General features: G+C 41.1%; 1 protein-coding gene across 1 annotated transcript in view; it reads right to left on the reverse strand.

Annotated features, from left to right (window-relative positions):
- Window positions 1-507: 507 nt before the first annotated feature.
- The window catches only part of LOC143973430 (uncharacterized), a 104344-nt gene continuing 81916 nt past the window's right edge, over window positions 508-22935 (reverse strand). The window contains exons 11-15 of the mRNA XM_077474411.1: window positions 12728-13003; window positions 6631-6894; window positions 5423-5704; window positions 5055-5318; window positions 508-3241 (exon numbers count right to left, since the gene is read on the reverse strand). Coding sequence (XP_077330537.1) covers window positions 3126-3241; window positions 5055-5318; window positions 5423-5704; window positions 6631-6894; window positions 12728-13003 — 1202 coding nt within the window. The 3' untranslated portion in view covers window positions 508-3125. The remainder of the gene's footprint in view (window positions 3242-5054; window positions 5319-5422; window positions 5705-6630; window positions 6895-12727; window positions 13004-22935) is intronic.

A 22935-nucleotide genomic window follows, 5' to 3' on the forward strand; every position in this document is an offset into this window, starting at 1 on the left:
ATGTGGTAAAAATTGCATATCAATAGCACCTTTAGAAATGTGTTTTCCTAGAAAAATGGTGACTAGTCAATATGTATTTTACACGCTGCATATACAGTATATGTTGTATTTATTAGCAGATTATTGAATCATACTTTCATGGAGGATGTCTTTATCATGTCTTACAGGAAACAGGACAATACAAGTACATAGAAAGAGGATAGACAAACATCCTGTCATATCATAGAAAACATTATAATACTATAGCGCCATCTGCTGCATAGATAGGTATAATACATACAGTGTATATTGCTCAGTTTATATAAGCAACTTTACATTACATGTTGTTGTTCTAAGGAACTATAGTGGCCCCTGTGAGATGCAGAAATTGTACTTTCTCAGACATTTGTGTTTGTTTCACACATTGCATAATATGGCCATGACCCATCAATTCCACTAGCTTTGCAGTTCATACACCATTAACAATAAAAATGTACACAAAAAACAAAACAAAGACAAAAAGAGGTGTAAACATGAAAACATTTTATTCATATAATACACAAGACAAAGGTAGAACTAATTGTAATTTTAAAAAATACTTTATTTTCATAGCGTATTACAAGTAAAAGTAATTTTATTGGGGGGCAGTAAAAACAAAAACATACAGTTGAGCCGTATTTTTACAGCCCCCCCCCCAACATTCCCTGTCACTAAAAGATATCCCACATGCACATCCACTACTTAATTGCCCTGTAGTCTGTTTTTTCATAAAATCCTTCTTGTTTAAACTTTTCCTTTTCCCCTCATTTTCTTTTAAATTGTACCCCTTTCCATTGAACAGCTATCCTTGAGCTCCAGTCAGTGGACTTTGCCTTGGCTGAGATGATGTAATCAGTCTGAAGCAGGAAGGTGTCTCCTTTTCCCAGCTTTTATGCTCTCCTGATGAAGCCATTATGGTGAAACAAGCCAGAGACTCTCAGGTTGCTTTCTCCGCGTGGCTAGTTTGTCCCAGTCCACAATGTTGGGTTTGGGTCTAACACTTTGTGAAATTTTTCTCTGCACCTCAATTTTTTTTTTTTTTTTAAATATGACCACTTTGAGCAGGGCCATCTTAAGAGCATCATAGACCCCTGGGCAAAGTAATGCACTGGGGCCCCTACAAGCCTGTCCCAATTTTTGCACCTACTCTCAAGAATTAAAGTATAATTCCTCACTGTGCCTAACATTGCAGCCTCGCTGTGCCCAACGACACAGCCTCACTGTGCCCAACGTCGCAGCCTCACTGTGCCAACATCGCATCCTCACTAAGCCAACATTGCATCCTCCCTAAGCCAACATTGCATCCTCACTGTGCCAACATTGCAGCCAAACCATGCCCAACATTACAGCCTCACTGACATTGCAGCTTCACCGTGCCCAACACTGCAGCCTCACTGTGCCCAACATTGCAGCCTCACCATGCAGCCTCACTGTCATTGCAACCTCACTGTGCCCAACATTGCAGCCTCACTGTGCCAACATTACAGCCTCACTGTGCTAACATTGAAGCCTCACTGTCACTGCAGCCTCACCATGCTCAACATTGCAGCCTCACTGTGCCCAAAATTGCAGCCTCACTGTGCCCAAAATTGCAGCCTCACCCTGCCCAACATTCCAGCCTCACCATGCCCAAAATTGTAGTTTCATCATGCCCAACATTGCAGCCTCACCGTGCCAACATTGCAGCCTCACTGCGCCATCATTGCAGCCTCACTGTGCCCCCATTGCAGCCTCACTTTGCCCCCATTACAGCCTCACCGTGCCCCCATTGCAGCCTCACCATGCCCCCATTGCAGACTCACCAGGGCGGGTCAATAGAGGGGGTGGCCGGATCATGAATGGAGGAAGAGGAGAGCCGGGGGATCACAGAGCGGATAGCTGCTGTTACAGCTTACATTGAAATTGCCTCCACTCTGCTTGCCGTCACACACAGCCCCACCTCTTCCTGACCCCGTGCCTGTGATAGACAGAATGCATCCCAGCATTGGACCCGCGTTACGTCTATCACAGGCGCGGGGTCAGGAGGAGGTGGGGCTGTGTGTGACGGAGAGCAGAATGGAGGCAATTCCAGTAGCTTCGCTCTAGATCCGACCGGACTGATGGGGCCCCATGTGCACCTGGGCCCCTGGGCTGTGCCCAGGTGTGCCCGCTCGGTAAGCTGTCCCTGACTCTGAGAAGACATTGCCTCCTTTTCTATCCCTGGGACATCTATACAAGAATTGGAAAGGCAGTTGTCCCCGACACATGAAAACACAGACAGAAATAAAAGCATTGTCAGATGTTCTAACCTTTCCCAACTCTACTAAAAGTTGGATTTTTTTTGTCAGTGTCCCATTGGAGAGATCAACCATTCTCACCAGGAGCACAAATGTATGTCACAACCTCAAAGAGTCTCAAGGCCCTTTCTTGCTCTATCCAAAATGAAATTAAAAAATTTGACTAAAGATGGGCTTTCATTTTTTGGGACTGAATTATTCCCTTTGCCAAAATATAATGTTTGCCTCTTGTGCTGGTCAATGATGCTTTTTAAAGAGGAAGTAAAAATGCAACCTTTAAGCCTTCAAGGCAAAGGCATAATGAGCTAGTATGCATAGCATACTAGCTCATTATGAATAACTTACCTGAGAACGAAGCCCCCGAAGTGGTCCTCCGTCTTCATGTTCGCCGCTGCCATGTATCCCGGAGTGACTTCCGGGTCTCGCTGGTCCGGCGCTGTGATTCACCAGAGCCGCGATGATGTCACTCCCGCGCATGCGCATGGGAGCTGACACGAGCGGCATATCGCCGCGATCTGCGGCCTGCCCAGTGCGCCTGCACGACGCTGTCTATGGCGCATGCGCCGTAGACAGCGGTGGCTGTCTTTTTGTAAATATCTCCTAAACCATATAGGTTTAGGAGATATTTCTTGGACCTACAGGTAAGCCTTAATCTAGCCTCCACCATGCCATTTTATGTGGGCAAGGTCTACACTCTTCACTTTAAACATAAGGTCAAAGCCATCAATTAAAAAACAATCTTGATAAAATACTTCATTCGAATGGTATTGTATAAGTTCCAATTACCCAACATTCTCACAATCTATCATGCCTCCTTTCTGTAAAATAGGTTTAGCTCGTTTTGACATAATCGAACAGGATTACGGCAAGTGCAATTATTATGAGCCCAGATAGTACCAGTCGAATAATATTTTGCAGGTTATAGCCATCTTGTTTTTCTATTCTTCCTAGAAAAATTAAAGAAAAACATCAAAGAGTTTTTAATAAATATTATCTTATTATCTTAAGCAAATGTAGTAATCATTACATCATATCGACAGATGACATCATACATTTATTTATATAGCATAGCAAAATAACTCACTGGGCAGAGATCATGTCATGACATCTGGTTTGTTTTCTCTGAAACTTTCCATATGTTTTCTTTTTTTTTTCTTTACAAGTATGGTCAGAAACAGTAAACCCATTACCAAAACGGTATCTAAAGGCCACACAATGGCTCTTCATGTCTTATACCACTAATTGTTCTGTTCAAATCTTGGTGTCACGGGTATATAAAAGATCTAAAAGTAGATATGGGCCTTCTGTAGTATGATATCTAAAAGCATCCGGTCCTTCCTAACCAGCAGACCATGAAAGATACCTCACATGTGTGGTTTGAACATCGTTTTCATATGCGCTAGTCACGCATGCGTTCACTTCTGCACGCAAGCTCATCGGGGCAGGGCGCATTTAAATTTTTTATTTTCTTATTTATTTTACCTTTTTTTTATGGAAAAATCCCTTGTAATACAAAAAAAAGCATGAAAGGACCTCTTAAATATGAGATCTGGGGTAAAAAAAAAAAACCTCAGATCTCATATTTAGACTAAAATGCAATAAAAATAAAATAAAATTGTCATTTAAAAAAATGAAGAAAAAAAAGCCTTTTAAGAGCTATGGGCGGAAGTGACGTTTTGACGTCGCTTCCGCCCTACAATGATATGGAGACGGGTGGCGGCCATCTTCCCCTCACTTGTCTCAATGTCAGGCCACAAGAAGGAAGGACCTGATCGGTGGAGGGCACCAGAGCGACCACTTTTATCTTAAACCAGACCGCTCACTGAAGAAGAGGATACCGGGGTTATGGCAGCTAGTTGCCGCCATGACTTCAAACAGCCGACGTATAACGACGGTGGGCGGTCCGGAAGTGGTTAAGGATGGATTTTACCTATGGAGGACCAATTAACGATTCATAAAAAAGCAAAAGGTGAGGAAAGATATCCTCAAAAGAGGTCCATACCCCAAAGAAAAGTCTGTTCCCACCTCTTTCCTTTAAGGTATGGACACCTTTTGGGGATATCTTTCCTCAACTTTTGCTTTATTATGAATCAATATTGAGTTGGCCCACCGTTTGCAGCTATAACAGCTTCAACTCTTCTGGGAAGGCCGTCCACAAGGTTTAGGAGTGTGTTTATGGGAAAGTCTGACCATTCTTACAGAAGCTCATTTGTGAGCTCAGGCAATGATTTTGGACTGTCTCCAATCTAATTCATCCTAAAGGTGTTCCATCAGGTTGAAGTGCAGTCCAGTCAAGTTCTTCCACCTCAAACTTGCTTATCCATGTCTTTATTGACCTTGCTTAGTGCACTGGTCCAAATAATTTGGTGGAGGGGGGGATTATGGTGTGGGGTTGTTTTTCAGGGGTTGGGCTTGGCCCCATCCTTCCAGTGAAGGGGACTCTTAAGGCGTCAGCATACTGACACACTTTGGACATTTTCATGCTCCCAACTTTGTGGGAACAGTTTGGGGATGACCCCCAGTGCACAAATCAAGGTCCATAAAGACATGGATGAGCAAGTTGAAGAGTTGAAGCTATTATAGCTGCAAAGGGTGGGCCAAGTCATTATTGAACCCTACGGACTAAGACCGGGATGCCATTAAAGTTCATGTATGTGTAAAGGCAGGTGTCCCAATACTTTTGACAATATAGTGTAGCTGTAGTGCTTGCTGAATAGCATTTAAAACTATCGTTTGGTATGGATCTTATCTTATACTTACTTTGTGTTGACACATCACTCCTCTTCTTTACATTGTTGTTTGGATCTTTCACTTCACAAAAATAATTCCCAGAATCCTCTAACTGGACTCCATAGTGAAAAGATTTGCTGAAGTTTTGAACAATTTGGTCATTTCTGTAGAATGCAAACTGAAGTTCTGTTGTCTCTCTTAGTGGACTAAGACTTGTATGACATGTCAGGATCATGTTGTCATCTTCTGTGATCGGATAGGAAGTGATGTTTATCTTTGGCTTGGAAAAAAGACCTAAAAAAGACAAATCATCATATAAAACAACACCAAAGCCATACGATATAATCCATATAAAGAATTATAAAGTGATTACTAGGCTGAGTGTTTTGGTAACTTACTCTGAATAAGGAGATCTATTTCTTTACTGGTCTTTGTTATACTATCATCAGAAGTTTTCACTTCACAGGAATAATTCCCAGAATCCTCCAGCTGAGCAGACTGGACTCCATATTGGTTGGATAAACTGAAATTCTGTATGTTCTGTCCATCTCTGTAGAAAGCAAACTTCAGTTCTACCATCTGTTTAAGAGGACTGGGGCTCGTCTCACATGTTAGGGTCACGTGATCACCTTCTACCATTGGATATGGTGGCATTTTTATTTCAGGAGAATAGAACACCTCTAAAAGACAACACACCCCAAAATAATTATTGAACAACACAACTGTAAAAAAAATATTCTGAGGTTGATTTACTAAAGGCAAATAGACTATTCACTTTTCAAAAGACGTGGCATTTTGTAAGGGAATTATCCTCAGAGCTTGGTGAATGAGGCAAAGCTCTGCTGAGTTCCATCATCCAATCCTGTATCTAGCTTGTGTTGCAGTCCGTGCTGGACTAACTGAATAGGTCACTGGTCCTGAGTGGGTATTCGTGTGGGCAGAAGGAATAAATGTCTTCCTGTGGATAGTGCCCAGTGATGGACGGTTGGGTTGGACCCTCTGGGGGATTGGGCTGCTGCCTTTTCTGTGTGACCTTAAGGTTGTTTCAGCATGTAGACTTAGATAAAAAGAAAGGAGCACCCGATGTCCAGAGAAATGAGAAGTATGGTTTATGGATTTTTAATAAAAATTTGCAACATGTACATCAAACCGACGCGTTTCAGGGGAAAGACTCCTCCTTCTTCAGAGCTGTTGCTGCATACTATTTGGGGGAAAGATTCCAGAAGTGGATGCATTGGATCAAAGTTTCTGAATGGCGGGATGCCAGCTTTCTTTGTTTGCTGCTTACTGTATACATGTACAGTTCATGTTGATAATTTATATTAAAGATTTGTGAAACATATTTTAGAAGTCACATTTCTCTGGACCCAGGCCTCTCCTTTCTTTTTATCAAAATCATCCAATCCTGTGGACGCAAAAATGCTGTTTTTGTATTTTCCTTGCACATGATTTGTTATTCTTACAAAGTTATATTTTGTAACATTCCCTTAGGAAAAATTTCCGTTGCAATTTCTCTTTCAAACAGGTTATTTGTCTTTCGAAAATCAACCCCTTTGTGTAATTTTTATCCCATCTATGGAAATTCCTGATTTCAGAAAAGCTTTACCTTTGACATAAATCAATGTTTCATCAAACTGTGTTTGATCAGAAGTAAAGCCCAATTTCTTTTCACAGCGATATTTGCCGGACATATCCACAGTCACTCTACTAACATAGAAATTAGAATTTTGGTCTGATGTCTGTATGATCTTTCCATTCTTGGAGAATGTTATATTTTGATTCTCATGCTTATATCCAGGAACACTGTGACATCGAAGATGTAATGATTCTTCTTCAAAAACAGAGTTAGGAGCTTGCAAGATGACCCCTTCTGTAAAAAATATACGGTACATTAGATAACTTACATTCAAAAGTAAATAGCTTTGGAACTTAAATAGGATATCAAGAAAACTTGGACCTCTCCATGACACGCCATCCATCCCAAAATCCTAATAATAGCAACAGCAATTATAACAATAACAACCCTTATCTTCTTTTTTTTTTGCCTGCATTGCTCAGAGAACGTATGTTGCTATGATTTAATTAATTTAATGATTTAATTACATTTTATGATTTATGATATAAGTTGCAGCAGTACCAGATTGCATCAACAGGTAGAGCTGCAGATGAAATCTAAAGTTATGCCTCGTACACACGATCAAACAATCCGGTGGAAAAGCCGGACAATCCCACCGTGTGTGTGCTCCGGCGGACTTTTTTTACCCAAAAGTCAGACGGACTAAGAAAGTATTTTTGCACTCCAATCTGTCCGCTGAAACTCGCATTTCGGCGGACAATCCTGCCGCGTGTGTGCCAGTCCGCCGCACTTTTGAAATGAACGGACTTTTCCCGCCCGGAGAAAAGTCCGCTCATTTTGAGTGCATCTCCAGGTAGCCGTGGCCAGCAACGCCTCCTTCACTGGCCCCGGCTACCTGGAGTCCGTTAATTTCAAAAGTCACCTAGTATGGACTTAATGGGGAACCCCATAGCTGAAAAAACGGCGTGGGGGTCCCCCCAGGTCCATATCAGACCCTTATCCATGTTGAGGGCACGCGGCCTGATACGGCTCAGGAGGGGGGGTGCTCGCTCATCCCCACCCCCTTTCCTGGCCGGCCGGAATTGCGTGCTCTCAACATGGAGGGGTGCCTTGGGGAAGGGGGGGCCGTGCCCCAAAGCACCTTGTTCCCATGTTGATGAGGACAAGGGCCTCTTCCCGACAACCCTGGCCGTTGGTTGTCGGGGTCTGCGGGCGGGGGGCTTATCGGAATCCGGGAGCCCCCTTTAATAAGGGAGCCCCCGGATCCCGGCCCCCCACCCTATGTGAATGAGTATGGGGTACAATGTACCCCTACCCATTCACCTGTGAAAAAAAGTAAAAAAAAAACACAACAAGGTTTAAAATAGTTTATTGCACAGCGGCCAAGGTTGTCGGGAAGAGGCCCTTGTTCTCATCAACATGGGGACAAGGTGCTTTGGGGTGGGGGGGGCCGCGCAGCCCCCCCTTCCCCAAGGCACCCCCATGTTGAGGGCACGCGGCCTGGTACGGCTCAGGAGGGGGGGCGCTCGCTTGTCCCCACCCCTATTCCTGGCTGGCCGGGTAGCGTGCTCGGATAAGGGTCTGATATGGACCTGGGGGGGACCCCACGCCGATTTTTCGGCGTAGGGGTTCCCCTTTAAGTCCATACCATGTGACGGGGCCAGCGACGCCTCCTTCGCTGGCCCCGGCTACCTGGAGACACGCTCAAAATTAGCAGACTTTCCTCCGCGTGTGTAGGGGAGTCCATTCATTTCAAAAGTACGGCGGATAGTCCAGCGGACTTAGTACACCGGATAGTCTGCTCCCTATGTACGTGGCATAAGAGCTCCTGGTATTGGTAATACACAGGAGTTGGGAACTGCTGGGACCACCTCTATTACACTATATTAAAGCGGACCTAAAATCTCAATACTTACTTCTGCTTCAATGGTCCAAGGTCCTTTGCCAGAACTGGAATCTTCTCCTTGACTTCTTCCGGGTCCTGGCCTTTGGCCATCTTGATTGGCCGTCACAGGATGAGATAACTGTCAGCGGACAGGTAGGTTTTATTGCAGAGGAAACATTACAATAAAGAACCTGCCTGCTCAGTTTTATGTTTACTATGGGCTGTGATTTCATGTGGCTTCACAGTCATCTACAGGGAAAAAGCTGCGCTGAAATAATGAGACCTATGTCTATTAAACCAGAATAGTGATCATATAAACATAGGTGGACAATCTAAATAAATTGATAAAAAAAATCTTAATAAATCAATATAAGTGTTTATAAATAAAACAAAAAGTGCATTGTGCCAAATAAAGTCCACAGTGGTAGTTGTTTCTATAGAAAATTTCCAAGCGCGAAAAAACACCAGTGAATTTTTTTTTTTCCAAAATAGATTTTTATTGTTATATTTTAATAATTACAGGTTGAAGATTATGTACAATCTGTTATCCAAAGTAAAGGGAAAAGCATTAACATAATATAGAGTCGCTACTTAATTGAATGGAGGGAAGAGGCACTTCCACCCGGACACCCCGGTAGGGTGCTAGACTGTGTCCGTGGGAAGGCATTCACCACCCTCCTGCAGATTAACCCTCAAAGCTACATCAGCATTGAGAATTATATAGCAAGGATTTACAAGGAGTGAACATTAACAGTTTTTGGGGTGTAGTAGAAATTGAGAGGGATTACATCAGAATCTCCCCCCTTGTACACACGGTCGGACATTCCGATGGAAAATGTCCGATCGGACCGTGTTGTCGGATAATCCAACCGTGTGTGGGCTCCATCGGACTGTTTCCGTCGGAATATCCAACGGATAAAGTTTTAGAGCTGGGCTATAAAACTTGCCGACAACATGATCTGATCGGACTTTGTCCGATTGTGTGTAGAGAATTCTGATCGGACAAAGTGCCATGCATGCTCAGATCAAATTCCTATACCGAAGCTATTGGCTACTAGCCTGAACGTAGTCCCTTCGCAACTAAATAATGTCATCACGTTACGTATGATAGGATTTTCCGACAACTTTGTCCGACCGTGTGTATGCAACACAAGTTTTGGACAAAATCCGACTGATTTTGTTGTCGGAATGTCCGACCGTGTGTACAAGGGCTTAGGGGTAGAACGTCTTAATCAGTTCATTAGAGTTAACCCAGTCAGTCCATTGTTGCCACTTTTGGTGTATACATGTTTTACTGTTATGTCAAAGTGCCAGGGTCGTTTTGTGTATAAAGTGTTCGTGTGTAGTGCTGATCACATTGTGAAGAGAGGGGGGATCTGGATTTTTCCACTTCCTAGCTATACTGAGGCGACCTGACAAGAGTATGTGAGTTATGACAGTTCTCGTCGGATTGGGGATTCAGTCTAGGTTCAGAGATAGCAATGCCAGTGATGGTTGTTCTTCCATTGTTATTTTTGTCACGTCAGATATTAATTGGAACACTGAGTTCCAAAAAAGAGAAAGTTTGGGGCAATTCCAGAATAATAGGCAGTAGATCGCCTGAATGTCCACATAACCTCCAACGGGAGTTGTCTAATGTTGTGTTAAATTTGGACAGTCTGTCAGGTACCAATGATATGTCAGTTTGTACACAAGTTCCCAGAGAGTGGAGCAACAGGTGGCTTTGTAGGTGGATTGGTCAGCTTTGTCCCATTGGGCTAAAGTGAAGTTTTATTTTAAGTCTTTTTCCCATCTGGTAATTGCAGTGGAGGTGGAGAATGTGGTTTTGGAGTGGAGCAAATTATAAAACATTGTTATGCCTTTCTGGTGGGTAGTAGGGGATTTGAAGTAAATCCAGGCTTTTTGAGGGAGTTTACATGTGCATGTTTTGAGTGATTTGAGGCAATGTTGGGTGCGTATGTACAGGAATATGTCAGAGTTTGGAGTTGATATTCTTTTTGTAGTGCAGGGAACGTTTTGGGTTTATCATTGTCAAAGAGATCGGATATGTAGGAAATACCTTTATCTCTCCAGCGGCCATAAGAAGTCGAGAACATCAGTAGTTGCAGAGCATCTATAGGAATTTGTACCGTTGCTTGTGTGGGGCGGGTCGAGGTGATTTGCAAAAATCGGGACCAAGCTTTAAACGTAGCTACAATTGTTGGTGATAGGCGGGGGGAGTTTCGCTCCTAGTGTGGTAGCAAAAAGCCAAGTAGACAGTTTATTGCCTTGAGTTAGGGATGATTAAATTTTTTCCCATATTGTGTAAGGGGGTGAAGGTAGAAACCACTCTCTTGATTGTGTGAGGATGGATGCCATGTAGTAGTCTTGGAAATTGACAAGTTCTAGTCCTCCTGCCGATCGATTTAATTAATTGATTATGGGCACATCTTGGTTTTTTACCTTTCCAAATAAACTTTGATAGGATTGATTGGAGTGAGTTGAGGTATCTAAGAGGTAGGGGGATAGGAATTGTGCGGAAAAAATATAATATTTCGGGGTGATGTAACATTTTGAACGCCGCCAAGCATCCTAACCATGAGAACTCAAAGGACGCCAGCCTGGAGAGATCTGTTTGTAACTTAGATCGGAAAGTAATTGGTGGAGAACAATGTTTTAGATAAGATATGCTGTGGTCCACCCATGTGTATGGGAATCATAGTTTAAGTCGATTACAAGTGGGAACATCTAGTCCCAAGTTATAGTATGTATGATTTAGTCTCACTGACTTTGTAATAAGAGATATCGCTGAACCAGGCGAGCGTCCTTTGGACCTCAGGAAGGGAACGGTCAGGGTTGGTGATCATGAGGATCACGTCGTCTGCAAACAAGCTGATTTTATGTTCTAAGTCTACAAGAGGTATACCGGCGGTATGGTTATTGGATCTTTTGCTTTCTGCTAAAGGTTCCATGACAAGGTTGAATATAATGGGTGATAGAGGACAGCCTTGCCTTGTGCCATTGGAGATCTGGAATCGTGAGGAAAGAGTATCTGCTGAGAATACTCGAGCAGAGGGGTTGGAGTACAAGGCCATTATTGCATCATCATGTATACTACCAGTGATTCCGAATTTGTTTAGTACTGCTTATATATAACCCCAGTAGACTCTCCAAAGCTTATCCAGGATTTTAAGCCTGCAAGGACTTCGCTTATCCAGGATTTTAAGCCTGCAAGGACTTCGCTTATCCAGGATTTTAAGCCTGCAAGGACTTCATTGTTGTTCCATCCTCTTGCATTTTAATACGTTTGTGGAGCCAAAGCTTATCCAGGATTTTAAGCCTGCAAGGACTTCATTGTTGTTCCATCCTTTTGCATTCCAAGGCCCAGGCTGGGTTAAAACTACCTGCTTGCTTGGCTTACATTCTAGTAAGCATGAATTTCTTAAGGTGGTGGTGCACTTCGTTGTGAAATTCACTGGTGTATTTTCTCGTTTAGAAGTTTTCTATAGAAACAACTACCATTGTGGACTTTATTTGGCACAACGCACTTTTTGTTTTATTTATAAACACCTGTATTGATTTGTTAAGGTTTTTTATCAATTTATTTAGATTGTCCACCTATGTTTATATGATCACTATTCTGGTTTAATACACATAGGTCTCATTATTTAAGCGCAGCTTTTTCCCTGTATACGTTTTTTGTGTATATCCCACAATAAGCTGCTGCTCAATATTTGATATATAATTTTTCCAAAGCGCATTATTTTCCCCCTTTTTCACGGTCATCTGCCCACTGCTTATGCTCTAGATGCTCTGTGCTTTGTGAATGGTCCAGCAGCCTTCTGGGACCCGTGATGTGTCCCAGAAGGTTGCGGACATTGAAGATGTGGGAGTCTATACCACCCTGTGGCACTAATGATCCTAATGAACTGTGAATATTGCTTATTACCTTTTCGTGATTGCTGTGATACTCACTTTTTGTTTAACAAAGTACCATGTTCAACTTTCTAACTGTTACGCTATGTACCCACATTGCCGATGTACCACGTGCAATGTTAATTGTACACCATTTTATGCTGAAACAATAAACATTTTGAAAGAAAACCAGGTCCCCCCCCCCAGTGAGTGACAATAATAGAAGAGGAAGAGGAGGGGAGGAGGGCATAAAGTGGAACTTCCCCTTTAGGGTGAAGTTGCTCTTTAAGCTCAAAGTATTATTGTAAACGTTTTGTCTGATGCAGTTATTCAGACTGCTGAACTCACCATTCTTGACAATTAGACTAACCGGGTCACTACGTTCACTGTCATCGATCTGGCATTGGTATCTTCCACTGTCTAGAAGGGAGGCAGAACCAATGTAAATGCTCTGATGTCTTGCAATTTGTTGAACACCGTTTTTGTACCACTTGTATTTTCCATTTCTTGTCTCTGCTGATCCCATGTTACACCTGATAGTGATTTGTTCATGCTGGAATATCTTATTCCAGTTTGGCGTACAGGTCACAAAAGGTTTGTTTATTGCTCCCGATGCACAGGTATCTGGTAAAATGTAATAACAGACGTGTTACTATGTCTTCAATAAATATGTGTACACCTGAACATTACACTTGTATGAGCTTGTTGGCCACCCCATTCCATAATGATGGACATTATTATGAAGAGGTCCACCTTTGTGGCTACAGCAGCCTCCACTCTTCTGGGAAAGCTTTTAGCTAAGAAAATTGTGTGTGTGTCTGTGGGAATTTTGCCCAGTCAGCCAAGAGAACATATGTAAGGTTGGGTTACTGACATTGGATGAGAAGGCCTGGCTCATAATTCATCCCAGAGGTGTTCAGTAGGGTTGAGTAGGTACCTGAAAACTGCCCTGGGGTTTCATTAATCATTTTCTGATTTTCCCCAGACATGGACTTGTTCACAGATTTAGAGATTTGTTGGCCAGACCGATGGAGAGGCCTTCTCTTTGTGTATTTTGGTGAATCTGTTCAGAGGTCCATCAAAATGAAAATCTGCAGTATTATACCAATGGATGTTTCATTCAATAAAAGAAGTTCATTGTGTTGGATAGATTAGGATAGCTATTGCACCAGGTGGACTTTGCAGCTGCATCCTTTTCATTTCAGTAAACTTAAATTGGCTCTTATGTTGAGCAGCTGGCTTTCTTTGTCCTTTTTGAGGATTTATGTGTTAAAAGAGCATAAATCCTGCATGCACATCGCGCGCGCACGCACTTATACCAATCACTGTTTCATTTACACACATCTGCTAGTCACTTGCCGACATAGGCGTTGCTCCCTACACACGGATATCATCACGACGCTTTACCTTCATACTTCAGGGTATAGTGGGCTACCCACCACTCCCTCACCACTTATAGTCCCCATCACCTTACCAACCCAAAATAGTTTTTAAGCACCCTTAATATTTTTTATGGAGATTTATCTTTTTTTTCTTTTTCAGGGGTTGATGTGTGCACGCTCGTTCTGTGTGTGGGATTAGCCACCTCAGTTCCCGTGTCAGGCTCATGTAGCAGTTCCCATTCCATCACACCGCATATCCCTTCCCAATTGCATGTCATGTAAGTGACTGGGATGGGTTACCCTTCTCTCCTGTCCCAACATTTTTTTACTATGTTGCTTCTATGCCATATACCTGACTTGCTATTACGTTCTTTTTAGACATACAATAGGCACCCCCTCCTGAGAAGTGCTTTAAAATCACGAAACGCGTCGAGCTATATGGGATGCCAACACACATATCATCATACGCCACCAATGTCAGACAGGACACAAACACACTGATTGGCATTTTAACTGCCCAACTAGGATGAGTCAATGGATTGGACTGTTTCAATGTTCATGCATGTATGCATATGCCAATTACTTATGACATGTGTGTATGTATGTATATATATATATATATATATATTTATTGGATACACAGCTGCATAGGGAGAGCTGCATGAGGGTATTTAACCACTTGCTTACTGGGCACTTAAACCCCCCTCAGTCCCAGACCAATTTTCAGCTTTCAGCGCTGATGCACTTTGAATGACAATTGCGCGGGCATACAACACTGTACCCAAATGAAATTTTTATCATTTTTTTCCCACAAATAGAGCTTTCTTTTGGTGGTATTTAGTTACAGCTCGGAGTTTTATTTTTTGCTAAACAAACAAAAAAAGATGCAAAAAAAAAAAAAAAAAAAATCATGTTTTAATAGTTTGTTATAAAATTTTGCAAACGGGTCATTTTTCTCCTTCATTGAAGTGCGCTGATTAGGCGGCACTGATGGCTGCATTGGTGGGCACTGATGGGCTGCATTGGTGGGCACTGATGGGCTGCATTGGTGGGCACTGATGGGCTGCACTGGTGGGCACTGATAGGCATAGTTAAGGCGGCACTAATAGGCACAGATAAGGCGGCACCAATGGGCACAGATAAGGCGGCACTGATGGGCAAAGATGGGCACAGATAAGATGGCATGGGTGGGTGGCACGGATAAGTGGCACGGATGGGTGGCACGGATGGGCACTGATAGGTACCACTGATAGATGGGACTGATGGGCACTGATAGGTGGCACTGATAGGTGGCTCTGATAGGTGGCACTGCTGGGCACTGATGGGCGGCACTGCTGGGCACTGATGGGCGGCACTGGGTCGCAGCACCTTTGAGGCAGATTGTGGGCACTGTGGGTGGCACTGTTGGTGGCACTGCTGGATGGCACTGTGGGTGGCATTGTGGGTGGCACTGTAGGTGACACTGTGGGCACTATGGGCACTGATGGGGGGCACTTACTTTTATTCAGGATGGCACGGCGGTGGGCAGGTGGGCACTGGCAGGGGGCAGGTGGTCAGCTGTATTGCTAGCCGTGATCGGGACTGATGTCCCGATCACGGCCGCCGGTGATCGGCTTTTTTTTTCTCTCCTCGCGCTGTCAGCGCGAGGAGGAATAATAGCCGATTACCGGCTCCGTTCTATCACATGATCAGCTGTCATTGGCTGACAGCTGATCACGTGATAAGGGGTCGGGATCGACCCCTTGCATGGATCGGTGATCAGGCGAGTCTCACGGACTCGCCGATCACAGAGCGCGCCGCGCGCGCCCCTCAGGGGGCGCGCAGGCCGCTCGTATCCGGGACGACGTCAATAGACGTAGTCCCGGAAATGTAGGTCCGCGCTAATGCCGTCATTTGGCAATAGCGCGGATCTGTAGTGGTTAAATTACTGATTGGTACAAGAGGCTACTGGCAGCTACTGTGATTTCTGATCTGGAATTCCCATTAGCTATTGATGAAGCAATAGTCAATTGTATAATTTACTTTGTTTTACGAAAAAATAAAAATAAAATAAATAAATATATATATATATATATATATATATATATATATATATATATATATATATATATATATATATATATTATACATTCTTTATTATATTTTTTATTATTTTTTTATATTTTATATTTTATATTTATATTTTCAAAAAAAAAATATATATATATATATATATATATATATATATATATATATAGATAGATAGATAGATAGATAGATAGATAGATAGATAGATAGATAGATAGATAGATAGATAGATAGATAGATAGATAGATAGATAGATAGATAAATATATATATATGAAATTATGAAATAATATATTTATACTTCATGTAATGTGAATGTTTACAATTTGATTAAATCTACTCTGTATTTGATTGATTAAATTTACTTTTGAATATTGATCACCTGCCTCATTTAAAGTCCCAAACCATTCGTTTTAATGTATGCGTTAAAAGAGGTTCATTATTAGAGTTTACATACTTTATAAATTTTTTTAAAGATGTGTTTATTCAGCATTTCAGTGCAAATTACACATAAACAGACATAAAAATGAAAAAGAGAACCAAAACATACAAGAGTGAAATAAACAAGATGCCACGCAAACAGGGGAGTAAAGCAGGTGATTCAACATAATCATAATGCAACAGCCTAGGTGACCAAAACAATAATGTTGCAGTATATCAAGAATTATATGAAATAGCATGTTAAGCTTTATCCAGTATTGAAAAGGAATAGTTCTATTTAAATATTTTTTTCAGAATTATATCTTTTCAGAACATTACCTATTTCGATCCATATGCCGGATCTTAAATTGCTTCAATGAAAAATATCAAACTTTATCTGGGTAAATAAAGACCCCAAAAGAATGCACACACTTTACATGCACCAAGATTACAAGGGGTTTAAGGCTACCAGATTTGGTAAAATACTTTCATGCGAAACAGTTGGCTCAACTAATCCGTTTTCATCTATAGACTGCACCGCCCTCGTGGATGAAAATTGAATCATCTCTTTACCCATCGAAACCAATTAGCCATTTAATGTGGTTACGAAATAAAAATAGGCCACCTATAATGTGTCCTACACTTTCCTTTGTTTTCAGTTTATGGGGCAGACGAAGTAAAGCTCATACGTTTATTTCTGTCAGGGCTGGCTTAGCCCTTCCTCCTCTGGGCTGGCCACTCAGCTGTCGGCTAATTGCCAGCTCTCTTCTCTTTCCACAGTTACCAGCTGTTCCCGATAATGCTCTGACCTGCCTATTTAAAGCCTTCCTGCTCACTTTTTCATTTGCCTTTGCGTTGGTCACATCACAAGGAACCATCTCCTGCTGTTTGTTTCAAGACTGACTTGCTGACATCCCACCTGGCTTCTTATCCTGCTTGTGGTTGCTCTCCTTGGATCCCTGACTTCTGGCCTGGCTGATTACCCGATCTGGTTAATTAACTTTGGACTGGCTGACTACCCGATCTGGCTACTGGCTATACTTGACTACACTTTTTCTATTTACCTTTTCATTTTTATTAATAAACAAGTGTGATTTGATTGTACTTCTGTCTCAGTCTGTTTCATGGTTTCTGACAATTTCTCCACATGTTCCTTTGGCTCCCTTAACCGGTATTCCTACATTTGCCCCCAGGACTCAAACCCCTGTTTTTTTTTCTTGGTGGACGAATAAAGGTTTATTACAAATTGCTGATTTTTATGACCATCGGAGTATTTAACAATACAAACACTTCGAGAGAAATTTCAGCTTCCTGATTCTGAGATGCAATATTATTCCCAGATCTTGCATTTTATACAGACTTTACAATATATATATATATATATATATAAAATAAAAATCAGAGGCACTTAAATGATCACAGAATCAGGAACACTGAGGGTAACCAGGATAACTATGCAGTGTAAAGTTCTTTTAACCATCTTGACCAAACCTATTTATATTTAGCAGGGCAACCCCTGTTGGCGGAAGTGTCTTTATATCGTTTGAGAATATTGGTGATCAATTGCTTCCAAAAGGGGATGGATGGGGGGCTTGACCTTCCTGGCATAAAATACCTGGAGACAGACTAGGGTTCCCGCTGCTACTCTTGGAATTCGATTTTCTACTAGCCCAAGTAGGCAGATTTCAATGGTTACAGGAAGAGGAGTCGGTATCAAGGAATTGATGGTATTGAGCACCTCCTCCCAGTACCCAACGATTATGGGACATTTCCTGAAAATGTGGAAAAAATCTCCCAGGGCTTGCCCACATCTCCAGCACTCCCGAGAGTGGAACTGGTTCATTTTATGGAGTCTAGAAGGATTGTAGTATGCTCTATGTACTATCTTGAGCCTTTCACAGAGAGAAATGAGGGCACGGAATGGAAAGTCCCATGCCCCTTGGGTCAGGCAGCATATACAGATGGGGAAGAGATGGGTTCAGCATTGAGTGACATGGACATGTCTGAGGTAGTTTTCACATGTTAAATGCTCCCTCCAAGCTTTAATGGAAGTGGACATGGAAGGAGTCAACTGGTAAGCGGCTCTGGGTCCTCTAAACAGGAGAAAAGGGTTCACATACTTTAAAGTAAAATTTGAGCTATGACTCTGATAAATGACCTGTGATGTTAGGGTTCTTACATTTTTGTAAAGATGAAGAATGGGCACTAACTAAATGAAGCTCTGGTTTTAAAATCTTCAGGAGTGGGTCTTGGGGGAAAAAAAGGTTAGGACAGACTGATGCAGATATGGAAGAGTTTTGGTTAGATAAGTGGCAGACTGAGACAAGTCAAAAGTAATTGCACAGGCTGGTAACCCGTCTGTACTTAAAATGAACCTTGGCTGTTCTTATTACGGACACTTGAGGCCACAATGTACACAGTGGTGTTTCTGCTAGTGGTTCGTCATTGGCACAAAGAAAAAAAAAAGATTGAAAATTAAATTTAGCCTTTAAACATTTTCACTAAAGTGTGAAATGCGGTCAATTTCTCATATTAAAAACCTAGATATTGTGAAACAATTAAGGCACAATGCCTTGTTTTGTACATAATTACAGTAACCACTATGTTAAAACCGCTTACTGTCCAGACCATTTTTCTGTTTTCAGCACTGTCATACTTTGACTAATAATTACTTGGTCGGGCAACACTGTACCCAAATAAATTTTACATCTTTTTTGGAGACCGATAGATCTTTCTTTTGGTGGCATTTAACCACCACTGAGTTTTTTTTATTTTTTACTATATAAAGGAAAAAAAGACCAATATGTTTTTTAAAAAAAAAGGTTTCCCTTAGTTTCTACACAACTTTGCAAATAAATAGTCTTTCGTCATAAATTTAGACCAAAATGTATTCTGCTACCACCAAGGTTGGGGTGTCGTTAACTTAACATACACGCCTGCATCGATTCGCATGAACGGGGTGATATTTGCAATATGGTGTGGAATTCACACAGAACTAGCTGTGGTTACGCAAAAATCATTTTGCTTTGAATATTGATGTCTTATAAATGTTGAAAATGGATGAAAGTTGCAATTAACAGATCGCTTCTGTTATGTGCTCAGCGGATTGAATTTTCGGTAATTTTTTGCCTTGGTAACCAAAGGTCAGCCAGTGTCCACAATTTCTTCTAAACATTACATGTGACTTTCTCTGCAAATCTTTAGCCATTGTGATATCTTTTATGGTAATAATTAAAAATTCTATCTGATATAAAAAATGATTTTTTTTATTTTTTTTAACGTACAATAATTATAGGATTTATTTTGTCAAATTGATGCATGAGTAAGGAAAATGTATGTATTAACTACACTATTATATAATGCAAATATATATAAAAAAAAATCCAAAATTCTGAACTGTCTGCAATAGTGGGGAGAGAGAAAATGAAATAATAAATTAAAAAATTAATTAAAAAAGGGGGGGGAATTAAGTTTTAAGATGCCTTCCCTCTGAGTCAAAAATGAATTAGGAATAATTGAATGTAGACTCTGTAAGGAAAATAATTATAATAATTATAGTATTTATTTTGTCAAATTGATACACGAGTAAGGAAAATGTATATGTTAACTACACTATTATATAATGCAAATATATATAAAAAAAAAAACTCCAATAGTGTTTTAAAATTGTGTAGTTTAGGTATGATTTTTTTCTAGTAGAATGTTTTTATTGATATATAAAAAAAGGGGAAACCAGATAACAAATTCCCACGCAGGGGATATGGACATGAAGCAAAAGATAGAAGTTCATGTGAATATACAAAATAAAACATGTTCTAAGGATATAAATTATACAGTGGTGTGAAAAAGTGTTTGCCCCCTTCCTCATTTCCTGTTCCTTTGCATGTTTGTCACACTTAAGTGTTTCGGAACATCAAACCAATTTAAACACTAGTCAAGGACAACATAAGTAAACACAAAATGCAATTTGTAAATGAAGGTGTTTATTATTAAAGGTGAAAAAAAATCCAAACCATCATGGCCCTGTGTGAAAAAGTGATTGCCCCCTAAACCTAATAACTGGTTGGGCCACCCTTAGCAGCAACAACTGCAACCAAGCGTTTGCGATAACGTGCAATGAGGCTTTTACAGCGTCCTGGAGGAAGTTTTGGCCCACTCATCTTTGCAGAATTGTCCTAATTCAGTTACATTAGAGGGTTTTCGAGCATGAACGGCCTTTTTAAGGTCATACCACAACATCTCAATAGGATTCAGGTCAGGACTTTGGCTAGGCCACTCCAAAGTCTTCATTTTGTTTTTCTTCAGCCATTCGGTGGTGGGCTTGCTGGTGTGTTTAGGATCATTGTCCTGCTGCAGAGCCCAAGTTCGTTTCAGCTTGAGTACACGAACAGATGGTCGGACATTCTCCTTCAGGATCTCTTGGTAGACAGCAGAATTCATAGTTCCTTTTATCACGGCAAGTCTTCCAGGTCCTGAAGCAGCAAAACAGCCCCAGACCATCACACTACCACCACCATATTTTACTATTGGTATAATGTTCTTTTTATGAAATGCAGTGTTCCTTCTACGCCAGATATACTTGGACACACACCTTCCAAAGAGTTCCACTTTTGTCTCATCGGTCCACAGAATGTTGTCCCAAAAGTCTTGGGGATCATCAAGATGTGTTGTGGAGAAATTGATACGAGCTTTGATGTTCTTTTTGCTCAGCAGTGGTTTTCTCCTTGGAACTCTGCCATGCAGGCCATTTTTGCCCAGTCTTTTCCTGATGGTGGAGGCATGAACGCTGACCTTAACTGAGGCAAGTGAGGCCTGCAGTTCCTTGGACGTTGTTGTGGGGTCTTTTGTGACCTCTTGGATGAGTCGTCGCTGCGCTCTTGGGGTAATTTTGGGCGGCCGGCCACTCCTGGGAAGGTTCACCACTGTTCCATGTCTTCGCCATTTGTGGATAATGGCTCTCACTGTGGTTCGCTGGATTCCCAAAGCTTTGGAAATGGCTTTATAACCCTTTCCAGACTGATAGATCTCAATTACTTTCTTTCTCAATTGTTCCTGAATTTCTTTGGGTCTCGGCATGATGTGTAGCTTTTAAGGATCTTCTGGTGGACCTTACTGTGTCAAGCAGCTCCTATTTAAGTGATGCCTTGATTGTGAACAGGTGTGGCAATAATCAGGCCTGGGTGTGGCTAGAGAAATTGAACTCAGGTGTGGACAACCACAGTTATAGTAAGTTTTAACAAGGGGGGCAATCACTTTTTCACACAGGGCCATGATGGTTTGGATTTTTTTTCACCTTTAATAATAAACACCTTCATTTACAAATTGCATTTTGTGTTTACTTGTGTTGTCCTTGACTATTGTTTAAATTGGTTTGATGTTCCGAAACACTTAAGTGTGACAAACATGCAAAGGAACAGGAAATGAGGAAGGGGGCAAACACTTTTTCACACCACTGTAGACTGACACTGACCCTTAAGTCGAGGCCGGGGGTTCAGTGCGTTATGCCCGAGTCTATAGACCCAGGGGCCAAGGTAGACAAGGGAGAGCCGAGCTGTCCGCAATAGTGGGGAGAGAGAAAATTAAATGAAAAATAAATTTAAAAAAAGGGGGAAAAAAATGTAGTTTTAAGAGGCCTTCCCTCTGAGTCAAAAATTAATTAGGAATAATTGAATGTAGACTTTGTAAGGCAAATAATTATAATAATTATAGGATTTATTTTGTCAAATTGATACACGAGTAAGGAAAAGGTATATGTTAACTACACTATTATATAACGCAAATATATAAAATAAATTCCAAATGTTTTTTTAAAATAGTGTAGTTTAGGTATTATTTTTTTCTAGTACAATGTTTTTATTGATATATAAAAAAAGGGGAAACCAGATAACAAATTCCCATGCAGGGGGATATGGACATGAGGCAAAAGATAGAAGTTCACACGAAAGTACATAATAAAACATGTTCTAAGAATATAAATTATAGACTGACATGACCCTTAATTCGAGGCCGGGGGGTCAGTGCGTTATGCCCGGGTCTATAGACCCCCTGAGTTAAAAATTAATTAGGAATAATTGAATGTAGACTTTGTAAGGCAAATAATTATAATATTTATAGGATTTATTTTGTCAAATTGAAACACGAGTAAGGAAAATGTGTTAACTACACTATTATTTAACGTAAATATATATAAAAAAATTCCAATAGTGTTTTAAAATAGTGTAGTTTAGGTATGATTTTTTTTCTAGTACAATGTTTTTATTGTTATATATAAAAAAAGGGGAAACCAGATAACAAATTCCCACGCAGGGGATATGGACATGAAGAAAAAGATAGACGTTCACACGAAAGTACAGAATAAAACATGTTCTAAGGATATAAATTCTAGACTGACACTGACCCTTAAGTCGAGGCCGGGGGGTCAGTGCGTTATGCCCGAGTATATAGACCCTGGGGCCAAGGTAGACAAGGGGGAGCCGAGCTGTCCGCAATAGTGGGAAGAAAGAAAAAAAAATACTAAAGACAAAAAAAAGAGAAAAAAGTGAAAAAAGAAAAGGGGGGGGGGGGGATTCTGTTTTAATCGAGTCAAATATGAATTAGGAATAATTGAATGTAGACTTTGTAAGGAAAATAATTACAATAATTATAGGATTTATGTTGTCAAATTGATACACGAGTAAGGAAAATGTAT

Source organism: Lithobates pipiens, unplaced genomic scaffold, assembly GCF_037356315.1.
Source record: "Lithobates pipiens isolate NorthernLeopardFrog02 unplaced genomic scaffold, aLitPip1_a1.2 Scaffold_82, whole genome shotgun sequence".
In the NCBI taxonomy this organism is placed as follows: domain Eukaryota; kingdom Metazoa; phylum Chordata; class Amphibia; order Anura; family Ranidae; genus Lithobates; species Lithobates pipiens.